The sequence below is a fragment of the Varanus komodoensis genome, unplaced genomic scaffold (genome assembly GCF_004798865.1).
Source record: "Varanus komodoensis strain SLA01 unplaced genomic scaffold, ASM479886v1 scaffold1, whole genome shotgun sequence".
NCBI lineage: Eukaryota > Metazoa > Chordata > Lepidosauria > Squamata > Varanidae > Varanus > Varanus komodoensis.
The window spans coordinates 35,360,739-35,381,312 of record NW_025335268.1 but is presented as its reverse complement, the minus strand read 5'-3'; the positions used below and the strand labels follow the sequence as shown (position 1 = coordinate 35,381,312).

General features: G+C 41.7%; 1 protein-coding gene across 7 annotated transcripts in view; it reads left to right on the top strand.

Moving 5' to 3' along the window:
* The first annotated feature begins 1,652 nt into the window (after positions 1-1,652).
* ZDHHC14 (zinc finger DHHC-type palmitoyltransferase 14) overlaps positions 1,653-20,574 on the top strand; it is a 91,367-nt gene continuing 72,445 nt past the window's right edge. For all 7 annotated transcript variants that reach the window (XM_044422137.1, XM_044422118.1, XM_044422100.1 and 4 more), the window contains exon 1: positions 1,653-4,659. In XM_044422137.1, the coding sequence (XP_044278072.1) occupies positions 4,406-4,659 (254 nt within the window). In that variant the 5' untranslated portion in view covers positions 1,653-4,405. The remainder of the gene's footprint in view (positions 4,660-20,574) is intronic.

Here is a 20,574-nt window from a genome sequence, read left to right as displayed (position 1 = left end):
ATCTGAGCAGGGAAGCCTCATGAAAGGCTAACTGGCTACAGAAAATTGATGAAACTGTTCCACAAGCCATTATTAATATTTGGGTCACATATGCACTATGACAACAAAGCCTCCATGTACTTGCACTAACACATGGAGGCTGTTTACCAAGCAGATCAGTGCTATTCTCATGGGCAGCCTCCAGGGTAATGTCAGAAATCCTCCAGAAGATGCAACAGTCAAGTAGAACAGCCTCCCTCCAACCTGGTGGCCTTCAGAGGCATTTGGACCACAACTCCCAGAATTCCCATCCAGCAGGGCCATTGACTGGGAATTCTGGGTGTTGCAGTCCAAACATGTCTGGAAGGTACAAGATTGAGGAAGGCTGAGGTAGAGACTTTACAGGCTAGCCTTCCTCAACCTGATGCCCCCCTGATGGTTTGGACCACAATTCCCAGCATTCTTATAGACTGGCTTTGCTGAGTAGAACTAATATTGATATGCAAAGGTTTTAATAGCACTGCCATGTGGAGATTCCTGTTTGTGATAATCACATCACCAGTGTGGTAAGACCTTTTGTTTAGCATTTATACAGCATAATGCATTTTTACCTTGGGCTGAGTATATGACCTACCAAGCTGCTTTTTGTAGCACTGCTTGGCCTTTTAATTTTAACTGTTAACTGCCTCAAAACTATTATTTGATTGTGTTATATTTAAGTCTACATCCTTCTGTTTGGAATTGATGGCTAAGAATTCTTATTTTTCTTGTGGAATGTAGACAATTTCATAAACAAATTAATAAATTTAATAAATAAATTCATTGTTAATTTTATTTGTTTATGCTACAACACATTTTAATTCAGAATTTTTATTGGAAGTTGGCCTATCAACCAAATGCATTGTAAAAATATAATAAATAATACCTGGTGTGAATAAGTCTTGCAATCTAAAGGGAATTAGGGAAGCTGAACTGCGTGTCTACTCTGAAGTATCTGAGATTATTTTTGATGGCCTTACTAACAAGTAAATTACACTGAATTTAATTACATGAGCTAACTCATGGGAGTAAAGGTTGCAGAGATGGCTGTACTTGCTTGCGTTTGGGTGGAGGGAATGTTAGCAGCAGCAAATGATACAATCCGAATTAACCTCTACCACCACCCAATAAAAGTGCTTCCGGATAGGAACTTGCTGCTGAGAAATGGCATTATGCTGAAATACTGCCAAACCAATCTTACATAATACTCCCCCCTACACACACACAAACGAAAATGGTGAGGGAAGCTGTAAAGTTTTTCCAGGATATCTCGTGGGCGGCTTCACTTCCGTGAAAGATCAGGTTCGGGGGAACTGGCACAGGATACCTTGTACAATATGCGTGTATAGAGGAATAAAGAGGGACTTGGCTATGCTTCCTAAAATGAAGCGCACTGCAACCGCAATATGTTCAGCTAAACCTTGCCCCCCCTCAAGTGGGAGGGGGCACGGGGGTGGGGCATCGCAACCTGTGAACTGGTATATTCCTTCCAGTGTAGAGTTATGTTGTGCTTCCATGGCAATGCATTTGGAAGGCTCCACCCACTCGTGAAAGAGTTTAAAGCGGTACGTAGGAGAGCGTGCAGTGACAGCTCTGCGTACGAGTCAGACGACAACGCAACAGGAGAGGACAGGAATAAAACCCTCATGCAGAGAAGCCCCTAAACAGCCGCAAAGGAAATTGCATGACAATTGGCAAAGAGTGTATAGGAGTGTATAGTGTCTGTGTTTGACAGGGGTGATATTTGATGGCACTGAGTGGAAAGAAGAAAATAAGAATGGGGAGAAAGAAAAGAAGCGTAAATACAAATTGCCTCACCTAAGCCATCGATTCAGTCCAAGTGAAGCTAGTATATAAATGAAAATCGGGTATTTTAGTTGCAAGCTGTAAGATGCAAGTTTATGAGAGAAGCGTATAATCGTCATTATTAATTGTAATATAATACTGTATCACTGTAACTCCATTACGGATGAATTACAAATGTACTCCGACTTCTTTTTCTCCTTCCAACTATTCAATTTCCCCGTGTTCTTCTCTACCTCAGACTTCATCGCCCTGTGAATGTATATTAGCAGTCAACAGTAGCGGGCGAGGAAAGGGGGCAAACTACTTTGTACTTCTGGGACTTGGAGTCTTGTTCCTTTTCCTCCTGCGCTAACCTCACTTCCCCTTATCGAAGGAGTTCTTTTTTATATATATATATGTATCCATTGTTAGTATGCGCGGAAAAAGCTACGGACTACATTTCCCAGAAGGCTTCGAGAGGGAGAGTAAATGGTTAGGGAGGCGCGGCCAAGGGAGGAAAGGGGAGTTGGAGCCTTTGCTGAGGTGGGCTGGTATTGGAGGGTGGAGGAATCTCTTCCCTTGCGCGCAGTGGTAGAGAGCCTGGAGAAAAGGGGGAGCGGTGGTTAGAAGGAGGAAGAGGAGCAGGCACAGCGGCAGCAAAGGCGGTGGTTCTCGCTGCTACCGCTTGGGGTTGTGAGGAGACATTGCCGCCGGCTGCCGAGCAAAGCGGGCAGGAGAGCCTGCACGCCGGGAGACCGACACGACCTCCACTGTTGTGTGGTCTGGTGGAGAGAAGGACGAGGCAAGACAGCGAGAGAGAAAGAGAGAGAGATAGGGGGAAGGGGCGGAAAGATGAAATGAAACGAACAAAGGCTGGCCGCTGAGCCCGGGGAAGGGCTTGAGAGACGCTCAGGAAGGCTGGGCGGCCGCCCTTCTTTCCCTAACCAAGAAGAGCCGTGCGAGGCGGACACTCACGGCACAGTTACTGCGGTCGCCGCTGCCTTCCAAGCGCCTGGCAATGAAACCAAAAGGCAAATCCCGAGGTGGTGGTGGTGGCGGCGGCGGCGGCGGCGGCTGGTGCTCCGTTTGCCGCCGGTCTCACTGATTCTGATCTCAGCCACTGAACGGTTTGAGGTCTCATCCCCCTTCATAACTGAAGAGGTGTAATCCTAAGTGTCTCTGTCTCTTCCGCAAAAGACGAGGTGGCAGAAGAAGAAACAGCAGAGCGCGTCTATTTTATAACCGTCTTCCTTCTTCTCCTCACCAGCAACCTCCATCGCCCTCATCTGCTTTTGAACGGGGGCGCGTTGATATTGGAAGCAGAGAGGGAGAAGCTGGTGGTGTGCGCTGTTTCTGCTGCGATCGTCGTTGGTTCAGATCATTTCTTCTCCATACACTGCCTTTGGCGATGCGAACGAAACGGTGGCTGCTTTTGCTTTGCCTGGCTGCTGGAGATAAGTCTGGGTAAAGTGGAAGGGAAAAGTCGTGTGCTGCTACTCCTTTCATCGACTTCTCTTTTCCTGTTCAGCTGGAAGGCAACATTCGAATTAAGTGTTGTAGGACTGTTTGGGGTTCACTTGTTTGAAGGAGGGGCGAAGGATTCTGTGGGATGCCAACTGATACCTCTGGACCGGGTGGGAGATGGAACCTGGATATCTCCAGGATCTGAATAATTCCTGCCGTTCAACTATTATGAGTTGCATAGAGAAACTCCATTGTTGACTTGGTCAAACGTCTGAAAGCCTAATCTGTAAGAGTACCAGAAGGAAGAAGAGTATGAGGAGCAGTGGGAATCTATAATATATGGTTTTGGAAATAGTTTCCTTACATCTGTCTTGCCCTGAAATCAATTTACTTTTCTGAAATAAAGCATCAATAGGTTATTTTGAAGATTGGCTTAGAATATGCCAAATATCCTCTTTTTCCAGGGATAAATACTGACCACATTTACTTCATGATTGGAAAACCTCTCCTATAGCAAGAAAATATAGGAAGTGATGCACAAACTAATATAAAAGCAACAAGAATACTCTGAATACAGAAGCTATAGTAAATTGAATAGTATGGATTGTTTCACAACTGTTGGCCTAGGATCTAGAGTTTCATGTTTGGAAGAATTAATTGGAATTTTTGAGGTATAAAATGAACTATATTAAAGTTTCTTAATAAATGTTTGTGGCAGAAATCTATTCAGTTACAGAACTGCTTGCCTCAAATCTTGAACAAAACATCCTTAAAGATGGGGATGTGAAATGAAAACTGAGCACCTCATTAAAGAAAGGCACAATGCTTCAAAATCCTTTAAAAAATTGTGATTAATTTACAGTTGATTTATATTTTAACTTTTCTAGTTCCTATTTTGCTGTATGATTATGCACTTCTAAAGAACTATTTTGGATTATTTTTATTCTGTATTCCATATTGTGGAGAAAAGAAGTCTATTTAACACTTTTGGAATGTCAGCTTTGGGGTTTCCATGGTTAACTGGGTATTTTATAATGCCCCAATAAACTTAGTTTAATTAAATAACCAACACTGGCTTCTGAAAAATACCTTATCAAGAATTGTTTTGGGGAGGTGTTCCCCTCCTTATTCTCCCTTGATGACTCCTGGAGGTGGTGGTGGAGGACCCATGAAAGACTGTGAATACAGTCAGATCAGCACTCACAGCTCCTCTTCTCCCATGGAGTCTCCGCATAAGAAAAAGAAAACAACTTCCAAAAGAAAATGGGAGGTTTTCCCTGGAAGAAACAAATTCTTTTGCAATGGAAGGATCATGATGGCCCGCCAGACTGGAGTCTTCTACCTAACACTTGTCCTTATCTTGGTTACCAGTGGACTCTTCTTTGCATTTGAGTAAGTGGCATTAAAGATTTCATTTCTTTACCTTTCCATAATGGTATCCTTTTTGTAAGTTATCAGTTATCAGCTTCTTAGGTAGATTTGTAGATATGAGTTACAGTTTAGTGTGTTAATCCTGTAAAGTTTTCCGGTATGTTGAGAACCTTGAGGTTGAATAATCTAGTTTTCACTTCAGTTGCATTTTAAAATAGAAACTATTACTACACCTGTGCTGTACGTAGTATACCTTGAGCTATATATCAAGGAGAAGACTAGTTATTCGTGTCTCTTTTATTTCTCAAGAAGTATAATTTGATAATACCTTCCTTGCATAGTTTGAACCAGGTGAACACAAGAAAATATTCTGAATTTCACTGATTTTTTAAAAGGAAAAACATGTTGAGACAAGGTTAATAACTTTTAAGAATATTATTTTGTCAATTCAAACCGTTGAAATGGGGAATTAGTTGTTTATGCTTCAGATTTAAACAGCAACAGTATACACACATTTTCCTCTTGACCTGATCAGGAATCAAAGTGTATATGTATGAGCCTATTAGCTTGCCAGTGGATTTAGTCCATGAAACATTGGTACTTGCACCTTATTGCATGATTTGTTCAGTATGTTGCTTCTTAGTGTTTGCATGGATGTTAGCACCTTATCTAAGAGGTGAAGAATTCTCTGTGATGGGACTAAACAAATATTTCACAACGTCCCTCTTCACTGCTTTCCTGTTCTCCTCTTCTCTGTTGTTAGATCCCCTTTCCCTTGAAGGAAGTTTTGTTTTGTGTAAATTTTCCTGTTCATCATAAATACGTTATTTCCCTTTTGGAGGGATGCAGGTGATTGTTTCTGACCTTGCACAACCTTGGCTACTCTGACCCACCCACAAGGTCTCCCTTCTCGCCACTCCAACAACCAATCCCTAGGAATGCGACTATATACATGTGTTTTGTTTTCACTTGTTTAAAAAATGAATGGGAAGATAACTGTAAATAAAGAGTTGTGTAATGGCAAATAAAGAGTTGTGTAATGTGCTAGCAAGTGATAAATGTGACAAGGAGTGCCAGTCCGCATGCTTTTATGTTTCCTCTGTCAAGCTTGTTTATTCTGTGATTTCTTAAATTTGTGTTTATGGAAAGCTTAACTAGGTTACACTGTGTAAACCTCTATACTGTGTTTCTAAATTTACTGTTAAGTATATTAATATGTATGTGAGAAGCAATTAAAATTTAGAAGTAGACTTTCTTATATACAGCAGTAGGTTACTTGGGCCTATTTACAAGGAAACAACGTTAATTGATACTTCCTTAAAACAATTATTTGATAACTAGCATAGTAGATAGGATGACATGAACTGAGATATGCATTGGAGTTAGAGAGAGGAATTCTTTCATAGGTTGAAAATATTTTGACAGCAAAACGTATTGGTTTATCTGAGATAAAATGCTCATGTGGGTCTTTTGAATCCTTATTTCATTTAAATGCATGCTTAGCTTCAGTAAAGTCAAGTAGTAAGTGATTAAAACTGCAATCCTAAGCACACTTACTGAAGAGTAAGCCACACTGGAAACAGTAGGATGAACTTCTGAGTAAATACACATCACATTGCACTGTAAATATATTTTGCTTGTGAACAAGTTTTCCTACAATAACAGGTTTTTAATGAAGTCACTTTAGACATGGGTCTTTTACATGATCCCTTATCCATGGATAAAAACAGTGCCATTTAATTTCTGATTCATTGTAAGGGGTGAACCAGAAGCTGGAACGATTGTAAAAGATTTGGGGCAAAATTAGATTCTCTTCTTTTCAGTAAGTCACCGTGCGAACAGAGCACAAGGTATCATCTTCTGGGATGCACAAATCCACATGATCTGTGGATAATAGTAGAGTCACAAATTATATGCTGACAAAATGGTTTGGTAATGTATATTCATATATTGTACAGCCATGACCAGTCTAGGTACTTTGCTATGAATATCAATAATATAGATCTGATGGTACCTGCATTCTTGGATGCATATGTGTGATTTTTTGGTGCATCTGTACATTAAAAATAGTGTATCATATAGCCCTGGATATCCTCATCCATATTGATGGCATTATCAAGAGGCTGTATCAGTTCATCGCCAAGTAGGGGGTCAACATACCCAATATTTTCAGCATTCTTTTATTCCTCTTTCTTCCTTCTTTCCTTCTTTTCGGCTTAACATTTAAGCATACTTGTTTTATTTAAAGTATAGTACTTGGTATGCTAAGATTTCTAAGCAGTTTACATAAAGATCTGTAATATACAATATACAAATATGGAAAAGCAATAATAAGTACATTACAAAACCAGTAAATTAGAGCAGTGTGATTAAATCAGGGAAAGTCTGAGACTGTAATCAGGTGCATCTTCAAGAAGTATCTAAAGCTCAATTCAGTTTCGCCTTCTCAGACCATGGGAGAGCTTTTCACAGGGTGGGTGCCACAACTGAGAAGGCTGATTTATCTACTTGATTTGATGACACTGTCGCTCAAGGGATGACCAATAAACCCTCCTTGGAAGGGTCAGTTTGGTATGTATGGAGGCATACAGTTGAAAAGATACCTTGGTCTGAGTTGTCTAGGGCTTTGAATGTCAGCAGCAAAACCCTGACCATGATTCAGTGGCTAACAGGCAACCAGAGCATATCTTTTAAAACAGCTGGTGCAATATATGGATAGCTCCTATGTGCATCTACTGCATTCTACATATACATGTTTTGAGAGAGAATAACTGAAGCATAAGTTACCTTATGTACCATCATTTGTTTTAATCTGAGGATTATTTTTTGTGAAATGCAAAATGAAACAAAATATTGTGCATCTCTCTTAGGAGGAACTCTAGTTTTGAATCTTTTCTTTGATGTAGGAGGCTTAATAAAATTTTAAAAATCACCCCATAGCCATTTGACGTAACTTGATGGCTTATTTGATTTGAATTAAACTAAAATTTAATTAAAAGTCTTATCAAAATACAACAGAAATAGTTCATTTCAATATCTATTCTACTTATTTTTGCAAATCTTCTTGGCTTTCAGTATATTTATGGTGTCCTGTTTGCTATAGTCAGAAATGTCTTGCCACAGTCATACAAATGCACATGCATACTTTTGAGAGAGTTGTGGATACTTTCAAAAATGTTTCTTATGGTAGGTATGGCCATTATAGTCCAGCAGACAAAGAGCTTCAGCCTCTTCTTTTTGTGAAGAGGAGAGTAACACTAAAATTGTTTACATCAGCTATCTAAATTTTTTGCAGGTCAAAGGGGAATGCCTTCCTCTGGGCACTTGGAATCCTACAAGTTTGGTGGGTTATGGGAAGCCACATTGGATGATGCTGTGTTATGATATAGCACTTTAAAAGTTGTAATGTGGGAGTTAGAATAATTTTGCTATAAAATGGTTTATATTATCACCTGCTGTCTAAATCTCCTGTCAAGCAAAGTAAGGATTCTCTACCAAGCATCTTTTTTTTTTTTTTAAGACATTATTAAATGGCTACTAGAAAAATGACCTGTTGAATTCTCTCTCAATTCTGGAACAAATATATTTTCACCCCACCCCAAGCTATGATACATTTACATGTTCTATTATGCTGTAGATTTGCTATTTTCTAAGTGAATTCTTCACTGTAGTTCTTGTTCAGTATGGCATAGTATGAAAAATATTATACTAATCCAATTTATATTTGAATGATATGGACAGGAATATTGGCTATTATCTAGTAGTTATAGGGAATGAATGGGAGAGACAGGTGCATGTGTAGAGAACAGGGGTAGACAGATTTTGGCTTATGGGATTTCCTTTTGGTTTTTTGTCAGGGTTCCCAAGTCCACCGCCCATAAGTTACACAGTGGTGGTGGGGGTAAGTGGTGCCCATCACAAAAAGACATTTTGGAAGCACAGCCAGCCATGAAATGGCACTGTCATCCCATGATGAGTGATACATTGGACTGGACTGGCTCAATTTTTGCACAGTTTACCACAGATCAAATATTTTAACAGCAAACCCTAAAAATAAATACAGAAAGACCTGATTAGACTAATGAATTTTTTCTTTGTAAAACCATTACTGTTCTATGGAAAAATATTATTACTGGTCCAAAATTCACATTAACCCTGTTTTTATATGAAGCTCTCCCCACACTTTGTCCAAGGAAAAGTATATGTTTTTAATAGTGGAAAACAAAACAAGCAAAAAGAATGAAATACATTTCTTTACTAGAAAAAAATGAAGTTCACATAGAAGTAGATGGAGAACTCTTATACTGCATTTTTTCTTCAAGTTTGTAGTATCTTCAGGCCCATGTAATGCACATACCAGAATAATGTACTTTCACTGTCTTACCATAAGTAATGCAGCTCAAAACATCTGCATGACTTTCACACTTGTTCACAACTTTAACTTTCTCTTATTTTAAATATTTGTTTGTTTTTGTGTTTACAAGCTGTCATACAGCTCAAATGTTTGTCACACGCCACAAACTAGGCGGTGTGTGGCAATAAAATCACAGCCAACAGTTAATATCATTAAAATAAGCAATTAATAGCAATACTAACATAGACCAGCTGAGGAGACAACTAAATAGTCCTTAAAATACACTAAAATGTAGACATCTAAAAAGACATTATTACAATCAGTTATTAAAATTATTAAAATGAGTGGAAAAGAAATAAGTTTTTTCCTGATGCTGAAATGAGCAAAGCTGGCACCAGGAGAACTTACGTATCTGGGAGCCTGTTTCTCAGGTGGGGGGCAGCCACCAAAAAGGCCCTTATTCTATTTACCACCCTTCTCACCTCTTTGAGGGATGTCACAAACCACCACTTGCATGCTAAGGGAGACATCCTGCTTGTCAACTGCACATCTCTGTATTTTTCTTTTATTGATGTCCTCAGGACTTCCACTTTCTAAGAAAGAGAAAGTATTTTTAGAGGACAAATAATAAAGCTGGAGAATGGGGCTATTCAATGTATTGCTGAATTATTCCAAAGACCTCAAGCTGCTAGCAGAGACTAACTGCACAAGAAACTCAACTCTGGCGAGCCAGAGAAGGCTGAACTCATCATGAACCTGTAAAAATATAGTTCCTTTGTCTTCTCACTCCAGCCCTCCCCATGGTGAATAGCCACAACTACTGCTGCTGTCACTAGAACCATGCGCAACTGTTACTTGTCTTGCTGCCTCCTTGCTACCTAAAATAAGCTTGTCTAGTGACAGGCAGGTGCACTGCCCTTGCTTTCTACTACTCCTGAACAGGTCTAAAGGTTAGTGGCAGGAGTGTAAGACTCATTTTTTGGCAAGCAGATCTGGCCAGTCCTCGTGACAGAGTATTTAAGATTATATTTTCTCATAATTAGCTACAAATACACCTGGATCTTACCCTAAAAAGAATGATAGCAGTGTCTGTGCCCATCTGTAGGGCCACAGTTCTGTACACATTCACTTGGAAGTAAATTCCAGCAAATCAGGCATCAAAAGCGCCCGATTTATTTATTTATTTCTACACTTCCCAAAGAAAACAAACATAATCTTAGCTTTCCCCATCCACTTTGAAGTTTAGCCATCTAAAATTAGGTTCTAGGATCCTTTTCTGTCAAGAATGCAAAAGGAGGGGGACTCATTGGTCAATAGTAAAGTGGAAAAGGAGTGAGGGAGAAGCAAGTGGCAGAAAGCAGTTGCTGTTTGTGATTCCAATGTGGAAACTTATTACAAAAATAACACAAGCCAAGGAAGATTGCTTTAATGCCTTGACAAGGTATATTTCATCACTATGGAAAGTGCCAGGCTGAACTGTCTGAAAAAAAGACCAAACTACTCTGTTAAAAATTGTCAGGAGGCAGTCCAGTTTCCATGACACAGCAACCAAGAGCACTGTCAACATTATAGTACCTTCCTTTAGTATATAAAAAAGGAGCAGAGAGAAATCTTATTCAGTTCATCCACCCACACCCAAAAGATCTGGTGCAGGAGTACCAGCATAGTTGTGGTAGACTTCTATGGTAGAGATGGAAAGGAGATTATGGAGGGGAAGCTAGAGTGGGTACATGTGCGGCCTAGCACCTAGAGTGGGAAAAGAAATATCATTATTGATGAGGAGTTCGCCAATGAATTGTTACTTGAAGTTTTTGTTGCAGGAGACAGATACAGAGCTGTCTTTCTCCCTGCTCATTAGCTGCTCCTGCTCTCCTTCCTCTTTCCACATCCCCACGCTTCCACAGTGTCTTGTAATGAGCAAGAAGATGTGATTTCCTGGAGAGCAATTATTTGCTGTGGGAGGCAGAGCCAAGATGAACCCTCCAAATCAACTGGGAGAGACCCTGAGATCTACTGCTATCAGGTAGAGAGTCCTTGGAGGCAGCATCAGTGATCTAGTGTTTGAAAGACTGTACTTCTGGAACTTGGAGGGAGTTGAGTAGCAGTTTGTCCCAGTAACCAACATGTGGCTGTAGAACCCAAGAAATTCTCATACAGTTGCCTAATCCCCAGTTTCAGTTCTGTCTGAGTCTTGGAACCAGTGGTGCTGAAGTGGAAAGCAGCTGTGTTATCTCCTGATTCCCAGATGTCAGGAACAGAGGTGCAGTATAAGACCTAATTGGAGGCATTTGCTACACTCATAACAGGAGAAGCAGACCTAACTACAGACATTTTCTGAAAACCTAGTAAGGGTCTAAAATTCCTTCTAAGGCAGTTTAACTGGTAGTATACTCTAGTATGCTGTCCTTGCCCCCTGTGTCAAAAGGCAGGTTCTAAATGTATTAAATTAGAAATGTACATTTGAAAGTACAGTGATCTAACAGTGCAGATGCAACCATGAAGCAATATGTGATTAGTCAATTTTCTAAGAAATCATATGTGATTCCCACTGTTCATGCCTGGAATGCATATAAGTGCAAGTTTTCATGAGTATTGTTAAACTAGTATTTTAAATCGTTTCCATATTACATGATTAAAATTAAGTGGGGAAGTGTCAGGCAAAGAGTTGGCTGTTTCAGCCTTAAGCATATGCTACGTAGGCATATCTTGTTTAGCTATATTAGTCATGTAAAACCAAATATAGCTAAACTTGTTTTGAACAATTGCTTCTGGGACATTTAACCTCTGCCCTAGTAAGGTAAATTCTACCCTGACCAGTAGAAAAGCAACTTATTAAGTTTCTCCATGTGTACCTGGTTTATCTTGTGGCCATGCCCATTCTTGTCCACAGGCAAAATAAAGAGCTATTTTTAAAAGGGAAGAAGGCAAGACACCTTCCTCAGTGAGAAACTGCAAGGAAGCAACATCTTGCAAAAGTAGAGTATTGCCACATCACCTCTCACTACTGCCAGAGAGCTGTACAAAGGTGGGGCATGTAGTCTTTGCTGTCGCATTTATTATATGTGAGTATATTGGACCTCTGATCTTTGGACTAGTCAGGATAGCCTGACTTTTAGGTTAACTCTTTACAAGGCAACTTACAAATAATATGTTAGAACAAACCACAGTGCCTGGCTTTAGACATAAGGAACTTTTCTTTACACCAAAGTAAAAAACATGCATTTTTAATCTCTTCTTGCATATGCAAAAGAGAGGCAGAGAAGAAGGAGGAGTAAGTTCCTTTATATCTGAACTGGGCCATAGAATTTGGTAATTTAAAAAATCTGTTTCCCATGCTTCCACCCGCAGTCAAGGAGTAGGAGTTATGGAGAAGGGTACATGATTCCAACAGAAAAAGAAGCAATCACCTTGTCATACAAAACTATGATGCAAGAGTTTTAAAATCCAGACCTTTCTTACTTGGGAACATCTTACCACATAATGTTGTAGAGACCAGGTGTCGTCAGGTCTAGGATGCTGCTTCCTCTGTTCAACTGTCCCCCAAAGCCAGAGCAGTCTGCTTTCCCCCTGAGCTCAGAGATTCTGAGTATTCTATTGGGATGACAAGTGGCCTGGGATGACAAGCGGCAAGGGGGCCGCTGCAGGAGAGGTGAGGGCCAGGGCTCGGTCGCCCACCACCACCGGGAAGACATGCCGGCGGGTGATTGTTGTTGGGGACTCCCTGCTGAGGGGCACTGAGGCGGCGGTGTGCTGCCTCAACTTGGAAACAAGGGAGGTTTGCTGCCTGCCGGGTGCATGCATCTGGCATGTGAAGGACAGATTGGAGCATCTTGTTCGCTCCGGGGGTCACCAGCCGCTCCTGGTGATCCATGTGGGCACAAACGACATGGCCAGGCAGGGTGTGGCCGGGATCTCCAGGGACTTCGAGGCCTTGCGGAAGAAACTCAGGGAACTAAAGGCCCAAGTGGCCTTCTCGTCGATCTTACTGGTCTGGGGATTTGGGCCAGGAAGGGACAGAAGGGTCTCCGAGGTGAATGATGGACTTAGGGTGTGGTGCCAGAAGGAACGCTTCGGGTTCCTTGACCACAGCACTCGGTTTCTTGCCAATAGACTTCTGGCAAGGGACGGGTTACACCTCATGAGGATGGGGAAAAGGTCCTTTGGAGATGCTCTAGCGAGCTTCGTCCGGAAGACTTTAAATTGAGCTGGGGGGGAGTTCAGGCCCCCCAGAAATGTGTCTGCACTGGACAAGTGTGGGGAGAGGATCAGGGCTCTGGGAACAGGGTTTTAGAGGTACTGCAGGGACTGACAGGACTCCTACAGAGAGGGACCAGGTATCAGGGAGGATGGGAGGAAGGAGGAGGCTGGGAACTCCAAGGAAAGGAAGCGATGGGAAGGAGTTGAGGTGCATGTACACCAATGCTAGGAGCATGGGTAATAAGCAGGAAGAGCTTGAAACTCTCCTGGGAATAGGAGGGTATGACCTGGTGGGATGAAAGGCAAGTCTGGAATGTGAGCAGAGAGAGGTATAACCCTTTTAGAAAGGACAGGAAGGGACAGGGGGTGGGGGCGTGGCTTTATATGTCAGGGAAGGGATAGGATGCAGTGAGACAGAATGCAGATGGGGATTGGGTAGAGGCAGTCTGGGTGAAACTTAGGGGTTTTGACAGGGAAAGAGACCTGACAGTGAGGGTATGTTGTCGCCCTTCAGGTCAACTTGAGACCCTGGTTGATGGCCTGACAGACCAGATTCTAAGGATATCTTGTGGGAGAGACACAGTAATTATGGGAGATTTCAATCTCCCGGATATTAGTTGGGAGACTCACTTGGCGGTGACAGCCAGGTTATGTCACTTCCTAGAAGCTATAGAGGGAGGGTTTTTCACACAGAGGGTCCGAGAGCCAATGAGCGGGGGATACATCCTTGACTTGGTCTTGACCAATAGAGAGGAGCTGATAGGTGAAGTACAGATTAGGGGAGCTCTGGGTGCAAGGATCACTCCATCCTTTGCTTTGAGATCAGGGGACTGGGGACGTGCAGCAGGTCGAGCACTAGAAGCTGGGACTTCAAGAGGACCAACTTTGGCCAACTGAAGGCCAGACTGGGGAAAGTCTCCTGGTATAGGTTACTGGAAGGTAAGTGAGTTGAGGAGGGGTGGATGGCACTCAAAAGGAAGATTTTGGAGGCACAAGCTTTGACGATACCTCTAGTTAGTAAGGTGGGGAGGCAGAGGAGAGTGCCGCCATGGATGTGAAAGGAGTTGGTTAGAGGGATTAGACGAAAGAGGAACCTCCGCAGGAAATGGGTACTGGAGCAAATAGACAAAAGGGAATACCGGGAGGAGGAGGCCCGTTGCAGAAGGATTCTTCGCAAGGCTAAGGCTGATTAGGAGCTGAGACTTGCCAAGAATATCAAGAGCAACAAAAAGGGCTTCTTTCAGCATGTAAATTGGAAGAGGAAGGGGAGACAAGTGCTGGGACCACTAAATAAGGAGGAAGGAGATCTAGTGACTGATATGAGGGAACAGGCAGAGATGCTAAATGAGTATTTGCCTCTGTGGTCTCCCCAAAGCAGGATGGGGGATATCCGCATAGGAGATTAGATGAGGCTGGGGACTTAGGGGCACAGATTAGAGTCACCCCCCTTGAAGTCGAGGGGCTGCTCAGGACATTGGACATTACAAAGGCGCCAGGCCCTGACGGGTTACACCTGAGAGTACTTAGAGAGTTGGCAAGGGGTTCTCTCAGGCCCGCTGGCCTACATTTTTGAGGCCTCGTGGAGAACGGGTGAAGTTCCAGAGGACTGGAGGGTGGCATCAGTGGTCCCAATTTTCAAAAAGGGTAGTAGAAGGGACATGGGGAATTATAGACCTGTTAGCCATACGTCCACTGTAGGAAAAACAATGGAAAGGCTCATAATAGAGAGAGATCTAGTGATGCTAGATAGGGAAGTGAGGCTGACAGCCACACAACACAGCTTCCGCAAAAGCAGGTCCTGCCAGACAAACCTTGTGGAATTCTATGACAAGGTTTCGAGATGGCTAGATGGAGGGGATGCAGTGGATGTGGTATACCTGGATTTCAGCAAGGCCTTTGACAAAGTGCCCCATGGTATCCTGGTGGAGAAACTGAGGAGTTTTGAGATACATCAAAGCACTGTCCGGTGGATTAGGGCATGGTTGAATGACCGAAAGCAGAGGGTAACCATTAGTGGGGAATCAGCGGGATGGCGGTCAGTGACAGGCGGGGTCCCCCAGGGCTCTGTCCTGGGGCCGATTCTGTTTAATCTTTTCATTAACGACATGGAGGAAGGGTGAACAGTCTGCTGATCAATTTCGCAGACGACACTAAAACTGGAGCAGTGGCCACAACTGAGGAGCAGGTACTCCAGATCCAAAAGGATCTCGACAGACTATGGAAGTGGGCAGGAGACAACAGAATGGCATTCAATGTGGATAAGTGCAAGGTCTTGCACTTGGGGCATAGGAATAGATGTCATAAGTACAGGTTAGGTGACAAGTGGCTGGAGAGCAGCACTTGTGAAAGGGACCTCGGGGTACTGGTTGACTGCAGGCTAAACATGAGTCAGCAGTGTGACGTGGTGGTCAAGAGGGCGAATGCCACCCTTGGTTGCATAGCCAGAAGTGTGGCTTCTAGATCGAGAAAGGTATTACTACCACTCTATATGACTCTGGTGCGCCCACAACTGGAGTATTGTACTCAGTTTTGGGCCCCTCATTACAGAAAGGATATAGCCAGGTTAGAGTCAGTGCAGCGTAGGGCCACAAGGTTGGTGGCCGGTTTGCAGGGGATCGGGTATGAGGCGAGACTGCGGAACTGGGTCTCTTCAGCCTGGAGAAGAGGACACTCAGAGGGGATATGTTGGCGACATACAGGTATGTGAGGGGATGTCACATGGAGATGGGTAGAGACCTGTTCTCCCCTGCAGAGGAAGGCAGGACGCACTCCAATGGAGCAAAGCTCAGGGAGCCAAGGTTCCATTTAGATGCCAGGAAGCACTTCCTGACAGTCAGGACCCCGAGGGTGGAATGGGCTTCCACGAGAGGTCGTTGAGGCCCCATCGGTGCGAGTGTTCAAGGATAGGCTGGACGTGCACATGGTGGGCATGTCGTGAGCGGAGCCGGCTGGTGCCGGAGGTCAGACTAGATGCCCTGGGAGACCCCTTCTGACTCACTCTGTTTCTATTTCTATTCCAGGATTCAGTGGTAAGATAATTTAGCCCATAGTGATTTATTAAAAATGGTGGTTACAAAACTTAAATGCAGTGCTATATTTTTAACACTGTAATTAGGGCATTCATTTAGATGTCATCATTGGTTTGTAACTCTGGCAAACTTGAAAAATGCTCTTGTTTTAATTTGTGCTTTTAACTAGTGTATTAATTATATAATTATATTTTATTATAGTTTCATAAAGTGAATGACCCTGGAATATATCTGTGTGAAGGGCAATATACAGATAGTATAAACAAGACAATAAGCAGAAGTGCAAAAAAGTATTTTGAGGAGCATGTTGATCATGTCATAAAGAATTCCCTATATCAGAAGCAGAAAACCCAGCTAGGGAGGCAGTTGGATCATTGGATAAAAATTGAATTCAAGGAGTACTAACAGAGGGCAATGAGATTGCAGAGAACTGAATAAGTTCTTCCTTTATCTTTACTGCAGAAGGTATAGGACGTGTACTTGTACCTAAACTGATGTTTTCGGAAAGAGAGTCTAAGTAAGGCAAATAATGGCGACAAAAGATGCAGTTCTCAACTTTATTTAAAAATTGAAAGTGAATAATCATGAGGCCCAGATGGTATCCATTTTAAAGTTCTTTAAAAACTTGGATGGAAAATCACTGATCTTCTAACAAAAGTATGTAAAATGTCTCAAAAATCAACCTCTGTGCCAGAGGACTGGAGGTTGACCAATGTAACACCAATTTTTAGAAGGGGATCCAGGAAGAATCCAGGAAAGCACAGATTAGTTCACTTCTGTTCTGGGTAAATTAGTTGAACGCATTAATAATGATCAAATTAGTAGTCTTATAAAATGACAAAAACTCCAGAAAGGATGGGAAAAGTTTGTTGCATTAGTGAAGTCCACTTGTGCAACATTGGATATTGTTGAAAATCAGTAAACTTTAGATTAGTTGTAGATTAAATTCTATTAATTTAATAAATAAATAAATAAATAGCAAAGTAGCCCTAAAAATGTTAATTAATAACTATGCTTGCGTGAGTGAAGCATTTCCTACCTTTTGCTAGGTCAAGTGTTCTTTAAAAATAGTAACTTTTTTCCCTTTTCTTACATTCCTGGTTCCAGGCTGATACTGTGCAGAGTACAGAAAGCAAATCTGTATTAGCTATGATTAAAATGTTCTACTAAGGTAAAACTATATATCATTTGTAATGTTTTGTGACTGAAAGAAATAGTTTGCAGCTAAATTTGTAACCCTTGGTGAATTCAAGTTGACATTTATATTCAGTATGAGAAATGGAAAAGTAAGGTAATGCCTTTTACAGCTTCACTGTTAATATATCTTCATTAATAATTAGAGTCATAATTCATACCTGCTAGATGTACTTTATGTTCTTACTTGAACATATTTGGAAAGTCAAGTCTTCCTAACAAAATTGGGTTGTTTTCTGTTACACAATTTATTTACCCAACAGAATATTTGTTCTCTACCATAATCTAACTGACAGTATATTGTGCCCTTTGTAAATTTTATAATACAATGGCTCAAGTCCATAACATTGTGCAACTAGGTTTGCAATATCCAGTAGTACCTCATAATGTTTTCACAATCAGCAAGCCCACCTCCTAAAACTGTCAGGAAATTGTTCTTTAAATATGGCAGATGTTGTTGGTCAAAGTGGTGAATAGAGAGCCTAGAAAATGCACTGGGCATATAGAAATGCTTAGTGTACCATTGCAGCAGTTTGGATTTATGCTACAGTTGTTAGGCTTTTTATACATTTAAGGTTGGTTGTCAAATTAACTGTAATTATATAAACAGTTGATCACAGACCTTACCAGATTTACGGTGTACTTGGCAGTGAGCCATCAGTGAACTACTGACACAGTTTTATCTTAACCAGTGCTTCTTGGAGGAATCCCCATTTCTCATAACAAAATGCTATATTTTTATGCATTGTCTTCTTTCAGAGGCTACTGCAAATTCTTTTGTGTATTAGAAGAAAGATTATTGTTTGCCAGAAAATCTAGTTAAGCGAACCATGTTTGATATATGTTAATCATTTTTAAGTATTCTTAGGATCTGGGGTGCAGGTTTCCCAGCTTTTTACATGTTAAGGTATGGACAGGCTTCCTAATTATGTAATACAGATACAGTGGTACCTTGGCTCACGAACTTAATCCATTCCACGACTCTGGTTGTGACCCAAATTGGTTGTGAGCCAAGTCAAATTTCCCCTTAAGGTTCAATGTAAATAAGGTTAATCTGTTCTGTAACTATTTTTTTTTTTAATCACAAAAATTTGAAGCAAAGTGACAAAGAACAACAAAGATCGTAGCTACCTCCCCCCCTCACAAGCACAATCGTGGCCATCTCCCCCGCACCCCGAGCACAAGCGCGGCCATCTTCCCTCCCCAAGCGCAATCGCGGTCGTGCAGGGAAGATGGATGTGATCGTGATTGTTACCCGATGCAGAGTTTGTGACCTGAAGCAAATTTTTCTGAAATTTCTGTTCTCCACCCGATTTGGTCACAAATTGAGGCATTTGCGAGCCGAGGTACCACTGTACAACACAATTGCAATTCTAATAACTTTTTCCAGTTGCCTACCTGATGTGGGCATGTTGGCACTAAAAAGTTGCTTTTGAGAGCCTTGGAAGGCTGTTTCCTTCAGAAATTTTGCAATATATGTTAATATCCTTTTCCTATCTGATGAAATATCCAAGGCTAAAATCTATTATACATGTTAGTTTGCTATTATGCTAAGCTGACTGAGCAGTAATGTTATCACAAATATATAGTACTTGTACAAATGGTAAAACTATACAACTATAGAGTTACAGATAGTTGCTCTAAAGTGCCTCTTGGACATCGGTGGAATGGCTGTCACTGGAGGTGGCATGGGGCTCCAGGAAAAAAAGGCAAACAAAAGCAGTCATAATCAGAGTATGAAGTGGGAGACAAGACAAGTTTCACCATAGAGAATCCTGAGATACTAGTTGGACGACTGGGCAAGGAAGGAGAGAGCAAGCCATGGTAAGTCCAGCTGTCAGTTGAGCACACTGGGCTGTCCCTGAAGAACTCACACAGCTGAGTTTATTTGTGAGGTTCCCACGTTATGCAAACTCTCCCAGTCTCTGAAGGTACAATTAAGCTAGACTGACTTTTGCTGTGAGCTACAGTGTATTTTGAAGGGCTATTTTTTCTTGGAAAAACCAGACATCAATAGAAAGTGGGTGCGGTAGTGGCAACTCTAGAGAGGAGGCCCAGCTCTCATGTTACTCAGATAGATTTGTCTGATTCTGAGGAGGTGGCAGAGAGTCAGAGTGGGGAGATACTTGACAGTTCCAAGATTATCTAGTGAAAATTCTCAGACAGAACATGGGAATCAACTTACTCTGGAAAAAGAGGGACCCATTTTAAATCTGAAGTGGGAGTTCCTTGACACTGACAGGAGATGACAGGTGAAGTGAGGGGACCAGTTAAGAAATGTCTGATATTCCTGTCATGTAGCCTTCAAGTAGCAAGAAACTCCTGAAAGTGGAGTCTGATATTTTTCTGAAAGGGAGGAAAGGAGTGGATGCTTCATTTCCATTCAGTTCTTCACATGGACAGATGAGTTTCCCACATCTTAAGGAACACACGGCTTTGATTTATACTGTACTTTAACTGGTTAAGCTGTAATAAAGGGATTGTGTCCCTAAGTTCTCTTGTAAGTCTGCTGCAAAGGAAAAGAGGAAGGGAGAGACTTGCTTACAACATAACTTCTACTGTAGCATTTTAAAATGTTGCTTTAAGGATCGTGAGGCCCATCCTGTTCATAGTGTTTTGGGATGAAGGTTCGTCAAGTTGGCACTGGAATGTGGATGATTAGACTTTGAGCTGATCTTTGCATTAAACTTTATCTTCTCATGATCAAAACTACCTTTCCTCTCCCTGCTTTTTCCATGCATAGGAAAGGAATTGCATGCATGCATGCATGCGCTCTCTCTCTCATAAGTGCACACATGCACGTGCACACAGAGAGAGAGTGAGCGAGTGAGCGAGCGGTGCTGCTGTAATCAACCTCACAGCATTTTTGACTGTGGCTAAAATAAATGCAGCAACAATCACCAAGCACTAGAAAATTAGATGCACTGGACTACTCTGCAAGGTTCTCATATGCTAATTTCTCTTAGTAAATTTAGTCAGTATTAAGGTGGTCCCTCAGTTACAGAGGAGTTCTGTTCCTGAGAATGTCCTTAAGTCAAATTTGTATGTACAGATAAGTCAGATCTCATATATAAAAAGTATATAAAACCCTTAAGAAACATTTCCATATACACTAAAACATCTTAACCACAATACAGCATTTTAAGAATGATAATAATACAG